General features: G+C 44.3%; 1 protein-coding gene across 1 annotated transcript in view; it reads left to right on the top strand.

Moving 5' to 3' along the window:
- ASTN1 (astrotactin 1) overlaps positions 1-26,002 on the top strand; it is a 328,148-nt gene that overhangs the window by 199,943 nt on the left and 102,203 nt on the right. The window contains exons 9-11 of the mRNA XM_007165368.2: positions 14,890-14,964; positions 21,717-21,854; positions 22,370-22,520. Of these exons, the coding sequence (XP_007165430.2) occupies positions 14,890-14,964; positions 21,717-21,854; positions 22,370-22,520 (364 nt within the window). The remainder of the gene's footprint in view (positions 1-14,889; positions 14,965-21,716; positions 21,855-22,369; positions 22,521-26,002) is intronic.

The following is a 26,002-nucleotide window of genomic DNA, read 5'->3' as shown; positions in this document are numbered from 1 at the left end:
TCCAAATAAGGTCACATTTTGAAGAACTGAGGCTTAGGGCTTTAACATAACTTTTGTGGGGGACACAATTCCACCCATATCACCAAGTATGATAATAATCCATTGATTTATCTGGTTCTTTCATTAGGCCATGGGTCCTTTTGGAAAAGGGCTGTGTCTTACTTGACTTTATTTCCCCAGTGATGAGTGTGGTATTTGACACCTAGTAAACCCTTAATAATTGTTGGCTGACTGCATGAACAAAGAAACATGTATGTTAATTGTCCTTATAACAAACATCTCAGTTTCTTCTAATTCTTCTCTACGTTAGGGGATTACCAGCAAGGCCACTCCTTGATGGCATTATATTTGAAAAGCATCCCGGCATGAAGCTTTTGAGCTCTGAAGTTCGCCACAGCCTCCCAGCTTCTCCTTACCCCACTGCAGCCTCCCAAAGACTCTTTGACTTCATTTTTCAAAATCCGTCAAATCCATTGTTTCTTTCCTGGCTCCAGCCAGCCTGGATGCCATGCAAAGCCGTTTATAAAAATACATTCTTAGTCACCCCCAAATCCTTGTCCTTTTTATTTTCTGCCACTCCTCCCTGGCCCCTTCCAACCTTTATAAGAGCTTTCCGTTTGCTTCTCTGCTGCTCTGGGGCTTCCTAGAGCTAGGGAGAATCCCGTAGAAACCTGCTCATGGGTATTCTTTCTGTAATTCCAACCAGGGACTCATAGCAGCATCACAATCTTCCTTCCCATCTCTTGTCATGGGCCAGAAACCTTTTCACTCTCCTCAAGTACCCAGTTCTGTCCTGGCCCCTGGCCCTCAGCCCATAACCTCAGCCCTAACTTAAGCCGTGTGACACAGACTCCCTTTCCTTCCTTCCATCTTACTTTCAGTCTCTCCTCATCTTTACCCTCTCTCACTCCTGTCTTTGAAATGGATGTGTTCTTCCCAGTGCCAAAGCTAAATTCCCCACCTTAATTCGTCATTCCAGCTCTTCTTACTTTCTAGACAGCCTTGCTCCCCAGATGACTATTTCTTGCATCTACTATTATAACCAGACACCTTCTATCCCTTATTCAAATGTCAAATGATCCCTTGACCCTATTATCTCTCCCTATGATTTTTCTCATTTACTTTCACTACCTAAATTTCATAAGGAAAATATCAACATATTTTATCTTTGCTTTTATTGTCAGTTAATTTCTTCATGAAAACTTGATGCTAGTGTTATAATTATTACCTTGAAACTTTAAACTCAGCTTGGCAATCTCTCTTTCTATTCCTCTCTTCCACACACAGACACACACACCCCCACACACACACGCTTGCTTATTTATAATTACCAAAATCATTCATTAAAGTTTTTTTCTTAAGGGTTTACTGTGTGTTGGGTTCTGCTAAGAGTTGCAGATACCATGAGGAAAAGACTCACAGAGCTCCTACCCTCAAGGAATAAACACTCTAATGAGGAAGGCACTAGAACAAACAAGAAAACAAACACATCACAAAGTACTTACATGTTGTGAAAAGTCCAGGGAAGGAAAAGAGAGGGTTAACCAAGAGTGAATAAAGTGAGGGGAGGAGATGGGTAACTTAAAATCTGAGGTCTCTGAAGCTGTGTTTGTGTTGAAACTAAGAGATGAGAAAGCACCAGCCAGATCAGAATGAGGAGTAAGGCTTTGTAGGGCTAGCATATCCTGGTTGGTCCTGGGGAGGAAAAAAGCCCTGGCCCTCTGTAGGAACTGCCAGGCTCATGACTCTGGCACAGCAAGCAGGGAGAGAGGCTGTGCATGAAGTTGGTGAGGTAGGCAGGGATCAGGTCACGCAGGGGAGCTTTGAGGGCAGGACAGGAATTTAAAGGATGAGAATGACAGGATCAGATTTGTATGTAAAGATCGCCTCACCCAGGGCTTAACCCTCACCTTCTCAGAAAGGCTCTCCTTGACCATAAACACCCAAGGACCACACTCCTTTCTTCGGAGCACTCACATCACTAATGATTGTATATTCATTAATATGAACTCATGACGTAGATCCCCACCATCTTCGCTTTTGTTCACCTCTGTATCCCCAGAACACAGAACTTGGCCTGTGCCGGCTGCTGAGTACATATGTGCTGAATAAATGGATAAATGAATGAATGAATGAGTGATCGTACTTCATCTGTCTTCTGTGTCATTTTTGGCAATGTAACCTCTCTGAGCTTCAGTGATCTTATCTGTGAAATAGAGGTAAACGGGGATAGTAAATGATTGATCAGTCGTCCCATTACTACTATCTCTCCTCCTCCCACGGCCTCTGTTTTCACTCCCATTCTCCCTGTGTACTTCCCTCTTTTTCAAATACCAGCCCTGCTTGTCTAGCTACCTACTCCACATCTCACCAGATGCTCACAGTTAAAACTCAGCCTTTTCCATCCTACCTCCTCATCTCTGCCTTGGAGTTCAGATGTGTCCTCATCTTATTAACCCTTCCAGCCAGTGCAGCTCAGCGGCTCTCCTTTGTCCTCCGCAGCACCAGGGAGGATGGTACTCACTGAGGTCGTGGCAAGGGCTTTGGCGTCTGAGAGCGCTAGGCTGGAGCTTGGACTCTGCCAAGTGTTATTTAACTTTCCTAAGCCTCACTCTCCCCATCTATCAGATGGGAATACTATAATGCCTACGCCTCAGGGTTTTTATGAGAATTAAGTAAAATAATAAATGTAAAACACTTGACTCATTGACTACTAGTAAATGTACAATAAATAATGGTTCTTACTTGCTTTATCATAAAAACTGACAAACCAAATGCCACGAATTGTTTACTTGTCATTCTTATGCCATTAGGCCATGATCCCAGACAGGGACCTGCCTTTCATCACTGTGTCCCAGCACTTTCCATTGCAGCTGGCTCATCAGAGGTTCAGAATAACTGCTTGAGGAATGACTCACTACATTAATGAAGTCCTTGATGGCAGAGAATGTGTATTAATCATTTCTGTGTCCCTTGACAGTGTTTAGCAGTGCAATAATATTTTTCAAGTAAATAAATAAATGAATGAGGGATTGAATTAATAGTGAACTTGCTAAATAACATGTTGAATGGAAACAACTTAGTAGATAGGAAAGGACTTTGGGGAAAGGGTAAAAGCACTATACTCATACTAAATACAAGTCCTTGGTGGATATTGTGATTCTCTCCTGGTTCCCTGGTTTATTTACATTGTCAGTTTCCCCTCACGTAAAATCATAGAAATGGAGGAAGCTGTCTCCTCTCCTGCACATCCTCTGCCTCTCATCTGTCACTCTCCTCTTGTGTTAGTGCTGTTCACTCTCCTACCTTCTTGCTGGAATTGAAGGGGTGCGTCTGTGGGGGAGGAGGGAGTCCCAGGTTTGCACCCTCCTTTTATGGGGGGGGGCACACTCAGCAGTGAATAGGTGTTGAGCTGTTTTTCTTGTGCAGGGGTGGATTTGCACAGATCCATCACTAAGCTCGCGTCCTGTTCATTTGTGAGCAAAGATGGGTGTCCAGGGATACCTGGTACAGGCTTTGCCCATGGACAGGAGTAAGTGAGACTAACAAGCTTTCAGGAGGATTGAACTTGAGACCCTGGCTGCATTAGCCCTGGGTGAAAATCAACTGAGCCTTTAGATGCAGAGTCCAGAGAAAAATGGGGGAAGGAAACTTACATTTAGAAAGTAACAACTGTATGTCAGTCATTGTCCTGGAACTGTATTTATTCATTCATTTATTCTTCTGTTGTCCTATAAGTAACAGGCAGCTATTATTATCACCATTTCACAGGAAAAGACAGAGGCTTGGAAAGGTTAAATATCTGGTCAGTTTCACACAGCTGGCAAGGAACTCAAATCCAGACCTTGGACTCTGGGGAGATCTGACCCCAGAGCCCACCCACAAAATCTGAGCCACAGTGAGCCTTTTCTGGGGTGATTTACATGAACTACTAAAGGCACAGAGGTGTCTGCAAGGGACCCTGCTGTCAGTGGCGATTCTGCAGAACTGCTTTCAGTGTCCACAGCAGCTGCCACGGGGTTAAGAGAGGTGGCAGAGAGTAATCGTGAGTCCTACCAGCCATCTGCCCACCCCCTCCCCCAGCCCCCAAAGGAAATGTTGCAGTAGCTATGGCAATGTGTGTGAGTTTGTGAATGAGTGTGTGTGTGCGTGTGTGTGGCATGTACACAGACACTCGTATGTATATATGTATGTATGTATGGGGGTACATCTGTACCTGTGGATGCATTTATAAACATGAAAATCTCAATTCTGTATAATGCTGTTTTAATGAAAATGATCCACTAAAATCAAAATGACTGACAATAAAAAAAAAACAAATGCACATCTTATATAATTGTAATGAAATTTGGGATATCTTAATTCATCAATAAAGGGGACAGAAGGGAACTCAATATGCTTCATCCCTCATTATTATTCAGAAATTTAAAAATTGGGTTCCAGTGAATCCTTAGGCTAGATTGTAATTTCCATTTTTACGGCAATCATATTGTATAGAAGACCGAACACATCCGTAAAGATTGCCTGAGGGTGTGAGTGGACATGTGTTAGGTCGGCAATTCTCAACATATTGGTGAGCTTTAGAATCAGCTGCCTAACTTAAAAAATACTGATGCTTGGCCACACCCTAGAGAGGTGGATGAGAGCAACTAAAGTTTGAGAACTTTTGTGCCCATGTGTGGTGTGAATCTAATGTACCCCAACCTTTGAGAACCATTCTGCTAGATAGCTCTTACAAGAGATGCAGGGATAAAGTAGATTCAGTAGCTATGTCAGTGCAAGGACATTTAAAGAGGAAGACAGATAAACAGGTGACTTTAATCCAAGGTGTAGGGAGGCAAGATGTAGGGCAAAGTATGGGCTCTGTGATCCATGATAACACTCACCAGTGCCCTTGCTGGTTGAGTGACCTTAGACAACTGACTTCACCATGCTGGACCTTTGTTTACCTTTGCGACCTGAGGATAATAACTGTACAGCTGTGTGGCTCTCCAGGTGGTAGTGAAAGGGTGTGCCAATGTGTGTGCGGCACTGAGCATGTGACTGCCTGGCACGTGGTCAATGGTCAGTGAATGGTAGCTACTCTTTCCAGCTTTTTCTGACCCACTCAAGATTTCTTCCTTCTGCTTTATATAATCCTTGATCCCAGAATATACAGGGAAACTGCAAGTTCCTGGGCCAGCTTTCCCATCTGAGGACAGATGGACCCTGCCTTCTAGGATGCCCCTTGAGTCTACTGAAGCAGGCACTTCTCCTTTCTGCCCATAAGACAGGTGACAGGGATCAAGGTAACAAGGTGTCCTTCCTAACTGGGGTCCATGCCTGTGTTTCCTCACTGCTCTAATTCTCTGACATGCTTCGTGTTGACAAAAAGGTTAAGTGTGGATTCTGTATTTGTATGTACACGTGTGTATGTAAGGGTATTAGCATTCTACAGAGAAACAAAACCAATAGGATGTAGAATATGAAGAAAGATGTATTTTAAGGAACTGGCTCATGCAATTATGGAAGCTGACAAGTTCCAAAATCTGCAGTCAGCAAGCAGGAGACCCAGTTGTGTAGTTGGGTATGAGTCCAGAGGCCTGAGACCCAGGAGAATTGATGATGTAGCCCCAGTTTGAAGGCCGGCAGGCTCAAGACCCAAGAAAAGTCAGTGTTTAAGTTTGAGTCCAAAGGCAGAAAAAGTGGATGTCTCAGTCTGAAGACCATCAGGCAGGAAGAATTGTCTCTTACTCAGGGGAGGGTGAGCCTTCTTATTCTATTCAGGTCTTCAACTGATCAAATGTGACCCACTCACATTAGGGAGGGCAATCTGCTTTACTCAGTCTGCCAATTTAAATCTTAATCTCATTCAAACACCCTCACAGACATACCCAGAATAATGTTTGACCAAATATCTAGACTGACCCTGTGGCCCAGTCAAGTTGACACATAAAATTAACCATCATAATGTGTGTATTTGTCTTCATTGCCACTTTTGGGGGCCAAGGTTGTATCCCTGAATTCCAAACTTGGGGGGAAAAGTTACAACATTTGTTTATTACTGTCATTTTCAAGATCATTTTATATACTTCTAAAATTTCGTTGATCAAAACCCTTTTCAAGATTTAGAACCAGCATTCCAAATAATATATGTGTAATAACAACCAAATTTATTTAGGACTTACTATATCCAAGGTTATTAGTTTTTGCAGATATTAGATCATTTAATCCTGTGTAGCTGATGAGGTGGGTACTATTATTATCCCATTTTATAGGTGAGAACACTGAGCCACAGAGAGACAGGGACTGTGTCCGTTTTTCACTGTTCTATCTTTAAATGAGATAACATGTTAAGCACACACAAGCACACATACACAAAACATAGAGCAAAACTGCAAAAATAAAGTTGATTAAAAAAATGAAAAATCAAAGATTATGAAGGATCTAAAATTTATTTATACACACTTTGTTCAGCAGTGTAAAGTTTGCGTGGAGTATGCTGTAGCTCATGATTCCCATTCTGCATATGGAGAAACAGAGGCTCTCGGGCAGTCTTACTTGCTTGAGGTCATAATAGCAGAAGGGGATTTGAACTTGTAACTTCCATCTAGGGCTCCTCTCCTTATATCCCATTGCCTGTAGTAGTCAAAGTGTGAGTTAGAATGGATGTATTCCAGACAGGAGCACAAACTGTTCCTGCCTAATTACTGGAAGGAGGGCCAAGCAGTGGGCACAGGAGCAGGTAGGTGGATGGATGTCGTGAGGACAGCTTTTAATCTGACTGCCTCTGTTTTCTCAATTACGTAGGACGCAGATCATTAGCTGAGGGCAAGGATCGGGGAGGAGGTGTTGGAGGTGTGAGGAGAAAGAAGAAGCTATGAGATAATGATCTTGAGAGTGGGAGAGACAACAGACAAGGAAAATGTAGTCTGATGGGTAGGCAGTATGCAGAGCCCACTTGAGGTCAGTGGTGTCGGATTTAAAGGGAGAGCAATCCGTGTGGTTGCCAGTGGCATTCATGTGTGCAGACGTCGGAGTGTTTCAGACAAGTATGATGAAGCAATGGAGGGCAAGAGAGTTGAGGTTACGTGAAAGGGTGATTACAATAATGGATCACAGAGTCTAATTTGAGTAAAGAGGGAAGCGGGTGTGTGAGGTGGGTGAGGGTTGATAAAACGGGGGTTGGATGAATGGATTTTAAGGCTCAGGTGGATAGAAAATATTCTGTGGCTTTAGGAGGAATGAACTGGGAGGGTAGGAGGTGACGGTCAGATACTGGGATTCTTGAAACTGTGACCAAGGAAGGGTTGCAGATATTGGTAATCTAGTCTATGAGCATGGGAGTGAGGGTGGGGACAGGATCATTTGAGGAGAAAAGTCAAGGAAATGAGTGGTTTGAGAACTGAAAGGATCATCTTAGTGGCTACTGAAGTCACCAAAAATTATGAAGTGAGCCAGGCTCTGAACTGTGGAGGGAAGATGGGGGCGGGGTGGTGTTGGCATGACTGGAGCAAAAGGAGGAAGTGGATGGGATAGTCTGATGGCAGGAATTAATGACCTTAACCAAGGACACGGGGTTAGTAAGTGGCAGAGCCAGGTTTTAAACCTACTGAGTCTGGTTCCATAGTCACATTCCTGGCTGCTTTGCTAGTTACTGACAAATGTGTTACTTTTCTGCATAAAAACTCCTAAATGAATTTGTTTACCTATTAATAGACAGTAAATAATGAGTAAAATCACACCAATATTTCATTTTTCTTTACATGAGATTTACACGCTTAAAGATAACACAAGTTTGTAAAATACAGCCTGTCATCAGGATTTCGTTTTAAAATGTAAAGTTAGAAATGCATTTCTATTTACCAAATGGGAACGTTAATTATAATGGACAATAACTAATATTTGCTGAGGTTTTTTTTTTTTTTTTAAGGAAAATATTTCTTTTTTTTTTTTTTAATTTATTTTTGGCTGTGTTGGGTCTTCATTGATGCGTGCAGGCTTTCTCTAGTTGCAGCGAGCGGGGACTACTCTTCGTTGCGGTGCACGGGCTTCTCATTGCAGTGGCTTCTCTTGTTGCGGAGCACAGGCTCTAGGCGCTTGGGCTTCAGTAGTTGTGGCTCATGGCTAAGTAGTTGTGGCACGTGAGCTCTAGAGCGCAGGCTCAGTAGTTGTGGCTCACGGGCTTAGTGGCGCCTTGGCATGTGGGATCTTCCCAGACCAGGGATCAAACCCGTGTCCCCTGCATTGGCAGGCAGATTCTTACCCACTGCGCCACCAGGGAAGCCCTATTTGCTGAGTTTGTTCTGTGTGGCAGGCACTGTGTAAAGTATATACCTGCTTGCTTAACTCTAGGTACTATTTTAAGCACATTTTATAGATGAAGACACTGAAAGGAATTGAGGGACTTACCAGGCAATGGACCGCCTCACCCAGGACTTAAATCCAGATCTGTGCAACCCTCAACCTCATTTGCAGCGTGATCTAGTTCTTTCCTGAGTACCTGCTATGTGATGGTTCTATGCTGGACAGTGAGGATATGGCAGAGATGATGACAGAGTCCTTTATATATGAGGAAGGGAACATATTAACTAAATATGTAGCATATTAGTTATAGATTCTATAAAGGAAAGTGCAGGGTGCTTTATATAACAAGGGAACGTAACCTAGTCTGGAGGGGAAGGTCTGTTTTGGGAAGTAATTTTTAGGCCAGAATTAACGAACAGTATAAATTAAATAAGTAAATGAGAGGGAAAAAATCCAGGTAAAGAAACAACATCTGCCAAGGCCTTCGGGCCCTAAAGTGTCCTATAGAAACTTTGGACATCATTATTCTTATCATTTAACTTCTGATAAAGCTACAGGTTTACCAGACAATCTAGGGATCAGCCATTCCAGTACTTATTCCTCCCAGAACTGGTGCTGATTGTGAAGGCAGTAGCACATAATAATCTCCTCATTTTATCATTAGGGTAAATTGAGGTGTGGAATGTATCAGCTAACTGCATAGCTGGAAAAGTTATTTTTACCAGTTCTCCTTTTACCTTTTCTCCTGTATATCTCTCAAACTACCTTTTTTCAGAAGCTTTTTAAAAATGAAACTCTATTCTCTCTTTGTTTCACTGTCCTCTTAATTGCAAATGCATTTACCTAGTTAAGAAAAGGAACATTTGCTCAAAAGCTCTCACATTGCATATGGATATGGCATCCTGTACCCGGACCCCAAAGTATTGTGACTAGCTGGGGGGAAACTTTGGAACCATGCTTCCACCGGAAACTTAGCCTAATGTGGCCAGAAGCAAGCTTAAAAGGATATGCTTTCATTTAACTATGGACAAATTATTTTCATTTGTAAAATGATCTCTTTAGCGATAGGTGGAAGAATATATGAGTTCAGAAGAAGCCCCTAGTTTTCGAAAGCCCATCATGAAATGCCTTTTTCATCATTGCCTCCAGCTGAAACATTCTCTCCCTACACTGAACTGTGTCTGCACATACATACATGCATACATATATACATACATACATGTATTCTCTCTCACACTCTCTATCCCCCCACCTATTTTATATCTATCTATCTATCTATCTATCTGTCATCTGTCTATCATCTGTATCTCTTCCTTCTCAACTCACCCCCAGGTGATAAGTCTTATGTCCTCCACAAGGAAGCCCATCACCAGACAATGCTGACCAGAAACTTCCGAGTTCCCTTTCCAAGTGCCACTGTTAGGTGGAAAGCTGGGACTAGCATGTAATCAAAAAGCAGATTTTAAAATACTCTTGTCCAGAGCAGAAGTGGTGCCTTTCTGCCCTGGGAGAGCCGGTGTGAAGGGATCATTCCATCAGGCTGGCCATGCAGGATTCCACTCACTCAGTTGGGTCTAGGTTACACAGTGGAAGGAATGCACAAGCAACCAGTCAAATCAAGTCAAGTCAAGGCCACAACCAACTTCTGGCCTAACCCAACAACTAAAGGAAACAACACTGTGACAGCTGATGTGTCTTGAGAAAGAGGAGCAAGAATTGAGGAGAGAAACTGAAAGCTTAGAAATTGCCAGTGCTTAAGGAAGACTCTGAATAAACTGAGCGTATTGTGTGAGACAGGGACAGAAAAGAAAAGGCAAGTAAGAGATTACTAATAGCTCTGAGCATACACAATTTGCAGGTGTGTCCTGCTGGCTGCTGTGTTTCCGTTACAGTGGGGCTCCTCTGTGGCACAGATTATGTCCCTGCTCGAGGCAATGGATCCCAGATGGTTCCGGTGCTGGCCTGTGAGGCCCCTGAATCTAGGCCATCTGCTGCCCACACAGGAGGAAAATCTTCAGGGTGTTGATTTGTCAGACTGAAGATATTAACAAACAAACAAGCTCTATTCTGACTTCTGATGCTGCTAATTTTCCTAAACCAACATGTGACTGGGTTGCCCGAGCAGGACAGAGAATATTCAAGACCACGTTACCTAAGTTGGAGTCAAAAGACTGACGTTTCCTTCCAGCTGCGGTGTTCAATCTCCTGCCCAGCATCTGGCCTGACACTATCATCCTTGGGCTCCTCGATGGGTGGTCTTTCCACAAAACTAACATTGGCACAGTCTGCTCGGTAATGCCACCCACTCCTGATGGAGGCCACGCTGTTGCCACCACAAGCAGATGGAAGCTGAGGTGGAAATGATTGTTTTGTTTGACATTCACCCTCCTCCCCACTCTAGTCCTGAAAACCAAGTGGGAGTTCCAGCCACTTAGATGCCTCTACTTCCCGGGCCCCAGAGACTGGTCCAGGTTCCTCATCTGATCAAAGATAGATCAAGCAGTTCTTCCACGGATTAGTTTTTCCTAATGAGGAGGGGTAGTGTCTCTCTGTGGTCTGAGCCTGTAAAGACATCAGCTGGAGCCTGCGGGAGGCCAAGTTTCCACCATGTGCATGAGACATTTTGAAAAAATGGTCCTGTAGAGTGAGACATAGAGCCAAGAGAGGAGAGGGACAATTATAAGGGCATCTAGACCCTGTTACCGGGCATCCCCAAGGCAGCTTCCATCTGAGCCTGGATATAGGTGTATATATCCTCAATGATGGGCCTCTTTTTGGTGAGGCCAATTCAATTTTTTTACTTGGACTCACACCCAGAAAGCCCTAATGCAGAGGCCTCTTCCTCTTTCAGTTGGTCTCAGCTCCAAGTATTTTCAGCACTTTCAGGTCCAGCTCTTCATCACTTTGCCCCTGCCTTTTCCTAGGTGGCCCCCTGTGGCCTCTCCACTCACCTGCATCAAGCTCCCCTCTGCTACGCTGCCATGCGCCGCCAACACCCGGCCCTCCCGGTGCCCAGGGTGAGTGATCTGCCACTGCCACGACCACTTAGCTTATCTCCGACAATCCCGTTCCTCCCCCCTTTTACTCATCCTCTGCTATTTGTCTGGCATATGTATGTTTCTTCAGAAAGACTGTAGATTCCTTCGACAGCAAGAATCTCTTTATCCCAACTCCTGTTGCCTAGTATCACAGTTCACACACAATAGGCCCTCCATAAATATTTGCTAAATAAATCAAATAAGAATCCCCATCTCCCTGACACACCATCCCTGACTCGTGGGAAGGAAGTAAGTCAATTCTTTTTTCCTCCTTTGCTGAAGCAGTTCGCAGTCTCTCCGCCTTCCCTTGCCATTTCACAATGCGCTCTTCCCCTCTCTCTGCATTTCATGTCAGTGCTGCAGCGTCCCTGCTCTGTGAAGTGGGCCCCGGTGGGAGGTGCAGGGGGTTTGTCTTCCCACACTCATCGTTACCTCCTCTCCAGCTGCCACAGATACATTTACGATCTGAGTTAAAGCCTGGTGTTGCATTGTGTTTGTACCTTAGGGGAAGACACCTCTTCCTCATTAGAAATTTGGGAATCTCCTTTTTATAGTATGTATATTGGATTCAGGCAACTAGTACATTTAACTTATTTAACACATGCTTACAGGGCACATACTGAATGTCAGGCACTGTTCTGAACACTTTAACCATAGTAACTAGTTCCTTCTTATAACAACCTTGCCAGGTAGATAAAATTATAACCCTCAGCCTCATTTCACAGATGATTAAGGGACTTTCCCAAGGTCCCACAGCAATTGCTAGCTAAGCTGGAATTCGAATAGTCAGGCTGGCTCCAGAACCCACGTCCTACCCACTGTGTCCTGCTGCCTGTCAGTGATCAGGGCAGAGATTAGACTGCACATCTGAGCTGCCTTTCTTAACATTCAGGCCTCTCGAGAGCAGGAAGTCTCTTTGACGTGACTACCTAGCAACATGTCAACGTGTGCTTAATCGATGTTTCTGGGCTTATTGATTCATTACCTATGGCCTGAATACAGGTTTATTTATGTTATTCTACGCAGTTAATTGTTCGCATTGTAATCAACACTCGTCCTAAAATTTGGCTCCTCAAGATATATTTTCAAACAACCGAGGAACCACGCCAAGAATTAACTCTAATTACACATTGCACCCGTTTTGAGCACTAGAGATGACTTGAAGGCAAAATGTGTGTTATTTAAAATTATTAAACTGATAGTAAATAAAATGTCATTTTGCCCAAAAGAGAGATTAAGTTGCAGTTCCCTTTTCTTTTTTTATTGCCCTCTCTAGGTGTCTAGGATCAGACATTTTTTTCCTCCTGATTTTTAGTCTTTTTCATGAATTAGTACATATTTTTTAGCTGCTCACAAGCCACTACTCACTGTTCAGCAAAAAATAAAATCAGATTCAAACCCCAGAACAGAACAAACATGAAAAACACACGGGCTATTTATTTGATGTAGGGGTTATTCATAGTACAGTGTTTGGGTACTTTCTGGAGCCAATGCTAGTTGCCTCAGGGTATTTCTAAATTGAATTCCAGGAATAAAGTGTTTATAAATAGGGAGCATAAAAGAGGAACGTATTCATCCCAGCCACTCCCTTATGGAGTCCCAGTGGCCTCCCCTTGGAACTACCAACTCCTTCAAGTAGTTAATTGGTGAGCTGGTTGGGTTAAGTTGGTGGTTCTCAACCCTATCAGACCCAACACCCTATTTTATGACAAATAAACTTAACCTTTTTTATAATCCTTAAATGAAATTCATATATAATAAAACCTAAATACACAAAAATAAATATATATATAATGTCTTAATAGTAATTAAAAGAGAAATGCTATGATGTCTTAATAGTAATTAAAAGAGAAATGCTAAGATAGAATTTATAATGATATAACTATTTTAATGTATAAATTCTCTGCAATATTACAATGGAAGAAATAATAAAGTTGACAGACATTTGCATCTAATGTAGATTCACCAAAATATAATATGTAAAGTAATATGCAATACAGGATATATGTAAGAGCAATTAGACTGAAACAGACATGCTGTATTGGTGATTCAAAAACCATGAGCAGCATTGTAGACAATGATGTGATTTTCCAAAATTATGAACAAACCTTGGTAAAATTTCTAAATAATAGTGTATAATCTTCTCTTAATTTACATGGTAGTTATGCACCTAGACAATTCATCTTATATTAAAACAGTACAAGCTGCTTTGTTGCTTGTATGTAAATGGAGTTAGCATCTAGGCTCAGATAATTATAAGCAGGTTTTTTCTACATAAATGTGCAGCAAGACATTCAGAAGTTTGCAGGACACGGGGGAATTTTTTTGTTGTGCAGGGCTATTCTGAGCACTGCCCTATTCTAGCCTTCCTCGACCTGCCTTCTAAATGCCAGTAATGTCCTGCAATCATTGTGTCACTCAAGGGCAACTGCCCTAAATTTCCCCAAATACTCTCTATTGGTGACACCACCCTCATTGACAACCACTGGGTCAATTCCTAGTATTAGATTTAGTCCCAAATAATTATGTCGATTTATTCTCCTGACTTTTTGTGGTCCTTGAAAACCAAAGGCATGTCTACAGTAAAATCCTCAGTAATTAGGTTATTGGGCTGGTGTGATTGGGTTATACTGGAGACTGTATGTTCCATGAGAGCAAGGGCCCAGTTCACCCCATGTGCACAATATCTAGTACCTGCACAAGGCTGGGCTTTATACGTCTTGCTTGAAGGAGTAAATAATTTTGGGGTTGGACATCTGGGTTAGTGAAGAGATATATACTATTGAAAAGGAATAGATTTGTTACTTTCAAGTACATGGGACGTCCAGGTGCTCACTAGAGAGACCCGTATTTAAGTCTTATTCACAACTACCATTTCAGTTGTTTCTGATTGAATGAGTGATATTATAATGATTGAAACCATCTGGAACCTGTCAAAGACCCAGAACCTTCATGTCATTTTGAGGGAAAGGGGGCATGTTGAGGACCCAATATGAACTGTGACCTTGGCCTAAAAGGTTTGCTTCATCTTCACGGCGGTCTGTGAAGCAGCTATTAGCAAATCTGTTTTTACAAGTGATGAAATTAAACTCAACAAGGCAAATAATCTGCCCAAAGGTAGACAGTTGGCTCAACAGCAGAACAGAGTTTGAACCCAGAACTGTCTGATTCCAGAGGCTTCATCTTTCCAAGAAATCATACTGCTTCTCTTTCTTCAGTGAGGCAAAGCTAAGTGTCTGTTAAATCTATTGGGTTGGCCAAAAAGTTCGTTTGGGTTTTTCCATAACATCTTACGGACCTTATTTTAATTTTACTCTGTACAGAGTTCCAATTGTCATGTCTATTAAATTCCACTTTCCTAGTGGGTCAGTGATTTTTGCATTGATCCTGTTCTTGGTTGGGTTCCAGCATTCCAGGTTTTGTAAGCTCACTTTAGTGGGATTCTTGAGGGACTATGTCCTCTTTGTCTTTGGGTCTCCAGAACCTGGTATGGTAACTGGCACAGAGTAGATATTCAGGGAGTGTTTGTTGGTTGACTTTAATTGCATGCTATTTCTCCTTTCAGGCCTTGGCCTTATACAATATTTCAGCGAGGCTTTGACCTGGTTTTGGGAGAACAGCCTTCTGATAAAATATTCAGGTAAGTTGTTGTCTAGGGACCTGCTTATATATCTCTGCAAGCCCCATGTCGCACTTCCCACTGAACTTTCTTTCCTAGTGATAATTTATAAAATGGGGAACACTTTTAGTCATTCTGCCCTCCTAGTAACAGCAGCGCTTGCCCCCCTTTATCCAGTGACAGCATGGAGGATGTTGAGGCCGGACAGATCCTGTTGGGGTCCTGGCTTCCTTCCTTGTCTGCTCTGTGACCCCCAGTCATTTACTTAACCTCTTGGAGCCCCCAGTTTCCACATTTGTTAAACAGAGCTTCATTACATGCCTTGCTCTATTGTTGTGAGGAGTATATGAGATAATGCAGGGAAAGCCCTTGGCACAGAAACTGACACAGAACAAGCAACTAAGTTAGTTTTTGCCTCTTCATTTTGCATCTAATTTGCACCTTCCTCATAAAGACTTAAGTTGTTCAAAATTAATCCCTCTCATCCCTGCCTCCCTCCTTTCTCAGCTATACCTCATTATCATTTTCTTTAATCTACCACCCTCCTGAACAAATTGGATGTTTCTAGTCCCTCCCAAATTTCTACCTACACACCTGGGAATGGTACATATTAGAAAAGTCAGCAAGCACAGGAAGAATTTGGGTGCCAGCCATGAACTATGACATTTTCATAAAGTTTAGTTCACACCAGACCTTAGCTGGAACACAAGTTTATTTCCAAGCTAAGATCTTATCATCTGTTTATTCTGTCTGTCAATCTATTTTTCACTTAACGTGCATCAACTGAGTACCCACTAAATGCCAGAGATTGTGCTTGTGCAGGAGGTATGGACACGAATACATCTCCCTTCATGAGCAAGCCCTCTGGGAGAAGAAGTAAATAGACCTGCCCGAGTGTTTGATGTCAGAGGAGGCATTAAGCTACTGCATAGCCATACTGGAGGAATGGTGAGCGAATGGAAAACTTGCTTCCTTGTTTTCACTGCACTCATACACTGTGAGGAGTCTCACCTATTCACTGCTGTCTTTCCAAACCCCTTCCCCAGACCCTCTCTGTCAGCCAGTCCTGGCCTTGGTGTTCATTTCGCTCCTGCATTTGCCTCCTCGAGCTGGCTTCTCTGCCTCAGCTTCTCCTGCTCCTCCCTGCTGCCTTGGATGCTGTGGGTTCTGCCACTGCCGTGCTCTCCTAAGGCACGCTTCTAGCTAGAGTGCAGATTCACAGAACCACTTCCTCACAGAGCCTTCCCTTGCCCTTTTCTCTCCCGATGTCTCTCCGGGGATGGGCTGGGTCATGTTAGTGACATTGGCCACAGGCTGCTTTTGAGGATTTGTGCCACAAGAGGTGTTAGGTATATTCCTTAGACTATGACTCGGGCATTTAAACTTTCCAACAATGACTTATTATTTGGCAAACTTTTTTCTCCCTTTTTCCTGCTGCTGGTCTGTTGGAACTTATGAAGGGTGATAAAGATAAGGCAGATGGACAGCCTGGTGGAGTTCTGTTAACATGGATAAGTTCCCTCTCCCCTAAAGGTCCGAAACTAACACTTTGAAAAACCAGGCCCTTAACGAAATTGCTTTTAGAGTAGAACCAGCTCAAAAAATGTGCTTCCATCCCCACAAGCATCATTTGTTCTTTTCAAGCTTGTTAAGTACCAACTAGATGTGATACACAATCACTACAGAGGGGATCACATGTGTGGTTTGACCCATGCAGTCAACTATCTCAGAAACCAGTGGGTTAATCAATAAGTGTTTAATCATTTTGATCCTTAACATAACAGTAACTAGTCTCTCAGATGAAAACACCAGGTCATGACCTCCTTATTTCAGGTACTAAGAATTTTAATGAGAACCTTCTGTGATCTGAGTAAACCAACTGCCAATGGCCAGTCTGGAAAATTCTATGACCTGGTCAGTGACTGCAATTTCTTAAAGGAGCTAAATGACTATTTACTTGCTACTCTGTTCACTTATGATTTAGAGTCTTGATAAGTTCCAAGCCACTGCATATTTCCCTGGACTGTGGAATAAAATTTAAATTCTGACATTCAAGTCTTTCCTCAATTGAATGTCAATGTACAACTCCCTCTTAATAAGCTGCTTTTCTCTTATAGAACCTTCCATTCATAGTCAAATCTACCTTCTAACTGATCCACTGCCCCTGACAACTTGCATATTTCCCACTCTGCACATCTGCTCAGACTCCGTCCTCTATGCATATTCTTCTCCTACTATAAACACTACCCATTGTCATGGTCTAGACCCAGTTTCAGCTAAACTCAACATCTATTGAGCACCTACTATTGCAAGGTACTGTTCAAGATAATGTAGATGTGACCAAACAAATGTGACCAAGATAGTCCCTGACGTCAAGGAATTTACAGTCTCATCCAAGAATTGTTCTCCAACCATGGCCCTCCATGAGAATCCTCAGTGAGAGTGGATAAGACTCTGGGCTTCCAAGGCAGGGGCCACGAGTTCAATCCCTGGTCGGGGAACTAGGATCCCACATGCCATCTGGTGTGGCAAAAAAAAAAAAAAAAAAAAAAAAACCAATGTTCTTACCCAGAATAAACCAATTAATTCAAAAGTTCTGGGAGGTGGGACCAGGGCATGAGTGTTTTTTAAAACACCACAGTAATTCTAATCTGTACCCAGGATTGAGAAACACTGGCCTGAAGCTTCTCCAATCCATTGCATCAATCCACAATGACTTCTTCCTTCCAAATTTGTATATATACTAGCTTTAATATTTATTTGTCAATTATTTATTTCATGTTGATTTTTAATTTGCCTATTTGCTTCTCCAGTGAAATGGTTGTCTTCCTGAAGGGCAGGGAAATACCCTATATGGTTTTAAATATTTAATATCTAACATACCATTTTAAACATAGTTGGTCTTCAATAAATATCTGTAGATGATCATGTCAGGTATTTCCTAGCCAGATTAGGAAAAAACCTTGATACCTAACCTAACCTTGGTAATCTGTAATCCCAAAGAACCTGGGAAGGGTCCAAGCTAGACTCAAAGGGTCCAAGGGAACCCTGAATCTCCAGAATAAGTCTCCTCACCCAACTCAGCTTTATACTGAAGATGTTCTTTCTATGGTGGCTAGGATCACTCCATTCCACTAGGCCCTCTCGTGGCAGGGGTGAGTACAGACCAAATTTTTCTCTCAGAGACCTTCCTCCCAAATGCGTACCTGCATCCTTTGGAATAATACCTCATTCTGGCATGGCTTTCTCTAAGAAAGGGTGGAGATGCCAGGCTAAGAGCCATTTATCAGTTTTCCCACATTCTATTTCATGCCAAGCCACGATGAGAGCACAGGCTTTTTCTGTCCAGTGCTTTCTGGCAAGCCCTTGCTTCTGGACAGAAATTTCAAGCTCTAGTTCAAAAGGGCCATGTGCAGGACTCAGCCCACAGCTGAGCCATTAACTGCAGTGGTCACCACCAGCTGTCATGCGAGAAGGCCCAACCTGGGAAAGCATTTCATATATTCACCCAACTTCTCTTTGGTGGCTTTTTGAAGTTGTTCCTGCCAAATCTGCATGGATGAGGGATAGATGAGATTTTAGGACGCAGCTTTCCTCTGACAGTTTGTTCTATATTTAGTTTTTGGAGTCACTCCGTAGATTTTGCAGATAAAAGAAAACTTCAGAATTTCATAGGCATGAGCCAACATGGGCTGGAAAGCGGCTCTGAGCAATACTCTGAGAATCAGACCAACCCCCCTCCTTCCCACTTATGGAGAGGTGACCTTGGGGAGGTTACAAAACTTCTTAAAATGTTGGTTAATGGCTTGGTAAAATGGAACCAAATGACTAACCTCAGAGGGCTGTTGTGAGGATAAATGAGGCAACTCTAAGCGCACCTGCCTTTAGAAAGTTCTCAATAAAGGTTAGTGTCTACCCACACCTGACTTTGCTTCCCCTACAAGGTTTCACCTTGACCCTACCAGAGAGTGAAGGTTTTCTTGTTAACTTGGTAGAGTGTCATGTTTCAGAAGTTTCTGTGCTCTGAGGAAGTTCTTTATCCTATCAAACCCAGATCCATCTCAAACATCAAATGTATTCAAACCCAGAGGTTAACCCATATCCTGTTTTAAATGAGGAGTAATTTTCACCACCATTTCTATCTTTAAATTGGAAAATTGGGATTATCTCCCTTAGCAGCCTGTTCGAACTAAAGAGCATAGCTAAATCTCCTTGTCGAGCAGTCAATAAATATTTATGGAGTGACATTCCTGGGTCAGAAATTATGTTTGGCAGTGGGGATACAAAGATGACAAAGAACCGTCCTCTGCCTACCAAGAGAGCACGTTCTTATGAATGGTGATGGACACATGAAAAGATGGGTGCAGATCAACATCTCAGGGGTGACAAGGCACCATGTGTACGTACGCAGAAGAGAGTCCCTTACTCAGCCTAAGAGCATGAAGGCCCTGGAGGGCTTTCAGGAAGAGATGCAACCTTAACTGAGTCTTAAAATGAGTGGGAGTGTGGCAAAGGAGAGAGGAAAGAAAATTCAGAAAGAAGGACTATTAAGAGCAAAGGCAAAGAGGCGAGAAAATTAGGACGACTTTTGGAGTTACAGTCAGATCGCATTGTAGGAACACAGAGTTTGAAGCAGGGCTTGGTGAAAGAAGAAGCTGAAGTGTGACATCTTCGGAGGTGTGGATGGTGTTTTGTGGGTCTGGGTGCCCTTAAACAGTGTCAGCTGGAGAAAGATGTGGTTTGCATTTCCTTTCGAAAGGTTACTGCATGCAGAGGAGGAAGGGAAAACTGTGAGATTGGATGGACATGGATCTCTCTCCCAAAAGAAATATGCTAGAATTGCCAACCGTCTTCTAAAATCTGTTACAGAAGTTATAAGCTACAGGTCACAGATTTGTTGCTCTGCATCAATGCAAAACTTGTCATTTTAAAACCGAAATAGAAAACAAAAACTCCCGTCTATGTCCAAATAAACCGCCTTCTCCCTGGTACCGTTCAATATTGCATATGTCCTCTCTGAAACAGTGTATTATGTGTAAGATTAGTGGTGTGCCCACCCCAGCCTGCCTATTAGAGTCTCTCTGTCTTAACAATGCCCATTACGAAACTCACTTAAATGTTGTTGCCTTGAACCCACATTCTTCCTTAAGTCCCAGGTTCCAGGCACCTTGGGGCAATCACCTGCCCTGAATTGGCTCCTTAATCTTGCCAGGTGATTTTGTGTGTGTGTGTGTGTGTGTGTGAAGGAACTGGCATGCCTTCAATTTCACCAGCTGCTTCACAGAAGAGTGGGTAGTGGGTTTCCTCTTCTGTCCCCCTATTAATGGGTCTCCCTCACCTGGTAGAGACCCCTCCTGCACAAACCTAGCCCCACCCTAGCCTCCTGTTCCTGTGGGCAGGGAGAGTCGAGTGCCTCCTTCAGAGCAAAAAGGATATCTGCTATTTCAATGCTGCTTAATGCAGAGGTTTGCCCCACAGGTCCAAGAAGTAGGGGACTGAGAGTACGGCTGGGAATGAGGGAGAAATCTCCCCAATCCTGGCCACGTCCCACTTGCTCAGTGGTTGTGCCTCTCCCCTGGGTGCCTGCTTTCTCTTCTTTCAGCTGCTCTGTTGCCCAGGTCTGTTGTTCAGGGAGTGCATGAAAATCACAGGGCTTGGCTGCTTATAACTCACGAGCCTTGGTCAGTGGGGATTTTCTGTGGCCCACGTCCTGGAGAGGGCTACACGTCTCATAAAAGATCTCATGTCATCAGTCTGGTTTCCTAGCATCTCAGGCAACCTGGGGAGTGGAGAGGGGAGTGTACAGGTTCGGGGAAAGGAGCGGGAGTCTGAAGTGGTGCTCTGTGACCTGCTTGCTAATGGAGCCGGTGCTGGTTCCGTTTAATTGTACGCATCCTTCCATTGTTCCTCCCTGCACTTAAAGTGGGAAGGGGACGCCAGACTGCCACAGCCTTGTGCTATCCCACCCACACTGGCTTTTATCCCAGGGACTATTTTTGACTGTGAACACAGAGGATTTGAATGCCTTTGAAATAAAATGAATGAATAAATAAACAAATAATCTCTCATGGTTTCCTTAAGCTCTCCCGTGAAATGCTGATTGATTCCTTTATTCCTTTTAGCCCTTGTTATAAGAAAAAAGAAAAATCTTCCCTGTCTCCTGAGGGTTAGCGGCATTAGCTAGGGGTGTGGGTAGGAGTGCGGAGAATACGTCTGGGCCTGCCTTCTTCATCCCTCTTCTCTCCTCCTGGGAGGCTCCTGGCTTCAGTCATTTCCGCTCCCATCACATAGAAGCCAGAAAAAGGGAGCTTTTCTTCTTTCTTTTCCTTGGTAGGTCTCCTCCAGGCACAGAGAGAAACCGTTGCTACCACTGTGGGTGTGCAACGTGGGGGATGGGAATGGTGGGAGGCCGGTACATCTTTCCAATTAAAATGCTTCCAATTATATCTGACTTAAGATCGGGGAAACCCAGTTTCAAATCCGAAGGAAACTGGAACTTGATTGCTTATGATATGAAAAAAAAAAAAGACACTTTTAACAGCGGGCAAGTGGATGCCATCATCAGTTCTCCAACCGGCTGGACACGTGAGCAGAGGTAGGCCTCTCTGCCTGCCTCAGACTCGATCATCTCATCCATAAAATGACAATAAGCTCTCCTTTTTGGAGAGGACTACGGGGGTTAAGAAGGAAGCAGCTGGAGGTAGAGTGCCAGGTCCTCCAGTGGGGTGCTTATCCCGCCAGTCATAACCAGCTGGTGTTGGGTGTCTCTGCAGATTCACCTACACCCTCGGGGAGGGCATGTGGTTGCCCCTCAGCAAGAGCTTTGTGATTCCACCAGCTGAACTGGCCATCAACCCATCGGCAAAGTGTAAGACAGACATGACGGTGATGGAGGATGCTGTGGAGGTCAGGTGAGTCCAGCCTCGGGACGCTGAGGCCCACAGTGGGTTTGGGAGGCCGAGTGGGAAACTACCTGAACGCCCAAGGTGCTGGGAAGGGAATCAAGACAAGCTGGAAGGAGAAGTTGGCAGGCTGCCTTCCAATTCCCCAGATGCAGTGCCAGGATCTACACTATCTGGGTCAAGATTGTATACCCCAAGTCTCGTGTACCGAGAGAGGACATAAAATTAGAGTTGATAAGCACTTCCCACAGACCCTCAGGACTGACAGGCAGTAAAATGTTAATTTCCTTGCCTGAGTTGAGACCTTCTTCTTTGACCAGGAGTTACAGCCTTGGCTTATTTCCCAGAGATGGAGAATGTCCATAATTTGTTAGTTCAAGGCTCAGAGTATGGTTGATCTTTAATATTTGTAAGAGAGAGTAAGACATGATCCGGTTGGCCAGACAGCAACGTGGAATGTGAGGCTACCTGTTGCACCCGGCGTCCCCTGGCCTCCTCCTACCTCCTGCTCTTTCTCCCTACAGAGAGGAGCTGATGACCTCATCCTCCTTTGACAGCCTGGAGGTCCTCTTAGATTCCTTTGGACCAGTCCGTGATTGCAGCAAGGATAATGGGGGCTGCAGTAAGAACTTCCGTTGCATCTCAGATCGCAAGCTGGACTCCACTGGTTGCGTGGTATGTATGCCCTGTCGAGCTTGTAATTTCAGGAAGAGGGGCTGGTACAGGATAAGACACAATGCAGATAGAGTTGAAAGCATACTGTGAGTAAAAGAGAGGGTCAAGATTGATTCCTCCCTAGTTGTAACTACGGTCTAGTCTACATTATGAATTTTCTTTTGACAGAGATGAGGAGCTAATCACCAGTCATTTAATCAAGAGGTATTTATGGAGCACCTATTGTGTGTACTATAACTATCCTAGGAAAATGTCATGAACTATGTAGCATGGTTCTTTCTTGCCAGTCTTGCACTCTAGTTGATGAGGGATCTCCTCAAACAATTTGAGAATGAATTAACTGCTTAATAGTATAATATTGACTCTAGTAGGAAATAGACTGCATTTACTATAGTAGGAAATTCTAGAAGAAACCTACCTTTGTCAGGAGTCAAATTACATTGACTATAATAGGAAATTTTAGAAGACACATACCTAAGGCCAGAATGATGAAAGAAGTAAGTTATGCCAGGAATGGTAGAGAAGAAATAAAAATATGTCCTCTTTGAGACCATAGCAGTGAAGTCCTGCTTCCCCAAATGTGGTTTTCTACTTTATCAGCTATATGGACTTTCACTACGTGTAAACTATGTGATGCTATGAACTAGAAAGACTATTTGGGTTAGAGTGGACCAAGCTATCTCCCATGCCGTGGATATGAAGATTGATGGACCCACGCAGGTGAATGGAGGCAAGAGCAGATGGGCAGGGCTTCAGCTCCTGGTGCCTTTATATTAGTCATTTTCATGCCCATCAACACCATTGTCAGGTTTCAGCCTTCCCTTCTTTTGAGGGCGGAATGATGCAATCCTGACAGAGAGGAGAGGGAACAGGGCAGAGAAGAAGGACAGGAAAGCCATACACAAAGTTGGCATAAAAGAGAGGAAGAGGTAATTCACTGAGACACATTGTTGTGCAGGGTTTCCGGGCGGAGCTGGGAGCTTCCAGCTCTGGAGAGGATAGGGAGTCTCATCTTGCTTCCCAGTCTGACAGCTGTGCTCTTGTAAAGGGGCCCAGAGCAGGGGCAAGCTGTGAGGATGCGGGGGCCAATTCCATCTTTCACACCCCCTACTTCCCTGTCTCTGAGCTCCTGTCCAGGGAGCTGTTCTCCATCAACGATGGATACGTACCTGGGTCCAGAGTGCGACTCTCTCAGCCCAAAGGCCTCCCCAGACTTTCACAGATTGGGCAGCAGTTGGCAGGAGCCTGATTCCTCTGAGAAGGGACAGAAGAGAAAGAAAAGAAAATGGAAAGAGAGAGGGCTGAGGGGCAGGGAGGCAGAGGACCTGGCCGGTCCATCAAAAGGAAGGGCAGGCAGAACAGAGAGGACTACCGGGAAAACACAAAGAAAAGTGCTCTTTAGGTCGTGTCTTCCAAAGGCAGCCAGGAGGTAAGTCGATGTCCCAGGTGCTCCCCTCCCTATAGCTAGTCCGCTTTCAGATGTCTTAAGCAATGAGCTTCCCAACCGGCACCCTCAGGAGACAATTCCACTGTCTAATGGAGTTCCCAGCTGAGACACATTTTTTAAAAACTATTCAACCTGCATTTCTTCATCCAGATTTTAACCTTTCCTTCTTTGCTGCTCTCTCGGGTGGGTCATTATAAGTACTGAAACACTGTGTGTGCACACATGTAAACATCCCTCCCCTACCACCCTCATACGAGTTTGAGCATGCCCACACACTCACACATGTGCACATGGATATATTCCCCATCTCTTCCCACTTCTCTGCCCTTTCTCTGAGCCCCTCAGGGTTTGCCTTCTGTTGGTGATCCCAGCCCCTTTTAGTTGGCATATTGCCGTGCTGATGTATTTTTGTACTTTTAAGACTGATCTGTGAGACGGAGCTTGCAGGAATAGTTCCGATGAATATGCATTTGCAATAAGGCCGCTGCATTTACAAATCGGAGCCACTGCAGAAGTCACCCAATTATACCAGCACTTGGCATTAGCATAAGACTTTGAAGTCACTGGCCCATGTGGCTCTTGGAGGGAGAAGGGGGCCAGGCCCATTCAACTGACTGTTTCTCATTGGCTGTGAAGCACGGGATCCCTGAGGCAGGAGGACTGGGGCTTGAGAGCTGATGGGCCACCTCATAATCTTGTGACCCTACTGAGAAAAACTTGACGTTGAGCCTGATCTGATTCCACTGGGCATCAGTACCATCCCGCAGCCTTGGTGTATTAGCCCAGGGGTTCCGTGTCATCTGGAGGAGGACCAGGGACAAGGGCATCAGCTGCAGCACCTGCAGTGTGGAGAGAATCGGGCTGCCTTCCTCGTTCCATCCATGTCAACCCTGACATTCAGTTCTCTGAGTGTTGAACTGAAAGGCTTCCCTGGAAAGGCATATGCCTATGAAAGAAGGAGAGGAGGCACTCAGAGCACGCTGGCCCTTAATGAACCTGGGAAAGGGACAGAGATGGGGGAAGAGACAGGTTCGACCGCATATTTTCCTGACTGAGTTCAAGCCAGACAGGTGGGCTTGGTCCGCATCAGCTGCTCAACCTTCCTTCTTTCTAGGAAGGCAGGGCACGTCTCTCTGTTATGCATGGACTCCCACAGGGTTAATTGCTGCCCAATTAATTGCCCTGTTGTTTATGTAGTCTCTGGGGACAGGAAACAAATACCCGTGAGAGGCATAGCCCTGTACCAGCCTCAGTCACTCGCTTCCAAACCAGACCACTCTCCAACGGCGGGATTGCTGAACGTTTGGCTGATTCCTGGAGCAGAGGTCCGCCCCCCACCGCGGACAACAGGTCTTACTCCTACCCATTGTCCTCACTGTGCCAGGGTGGGAGCAGTGGTCCCCACCTGCACAGCACAGGAGTGCCGTTCTCTGTTCTGTGGAGCCCCAGGGGGTCCTGCAGAGTCCATGTGTCAGTGGCCTATTGGTGCTGTAACAAATGACCACAGGTTTGATGGCCTAAAACAACAGCCATTTTATTATCTTACAGCTCAGTAGGTGAGACTCCAATTCCGTGTCCCTGGGCTAACATGCAGGTGTCAGCAGGGCTGCTTTCCTTTCTAGAGGCTCTGTTCCTGGTCTTTTCCAGCTTCTAGAGGCTGCCCGCATGTTTGGGCTCATGGTCCCCTTCCTCCATCTTTAAAGCCAGCTACATTGCATTTTCCTGACCATTCTTCTGTAGGACATCTTCTCTCTCTTCTCTTCTGTCCTCCCTCTTTCACTTTTAAGAAGTCTTATGATTACATCGATCTCACCTGGTTAACCCAGGATCATCTCCTCATTGCAAGAGCCTTAACGTGATCTGCAAAGCCCCTTTTGTCACAGGTTCCAGGGATTATGCCGCAGACAGCCTTGGTGCCATCGGTGGGCGACAGCAGTGGGAACTGGAGCAGCCTTGGTGGGTAGGACTCTAGTCTCCTCTCTCCCAGCTTTAACCAGAGCATCTTGATTCTTACCAAGCCTACCTACTGAGGTTT

This window comes from Balaenoptera acutorostrata, chromosome 1 (assembly GCF_949987535.1).
Source record: "Balaenoptera acutorostrata chromosome 1, mBalAcu1.1, whole genome shotgun sequence".
NCBI lineage: Eukaryota > Metazoa > Chordata > Mammalia > Artiodactyla > Balaenopteridae > Balaenoptera > Balaenoptera acutorostrata.
This window is presented reverse-complemented; position numbering and strand designations above follow the sequence as displayed.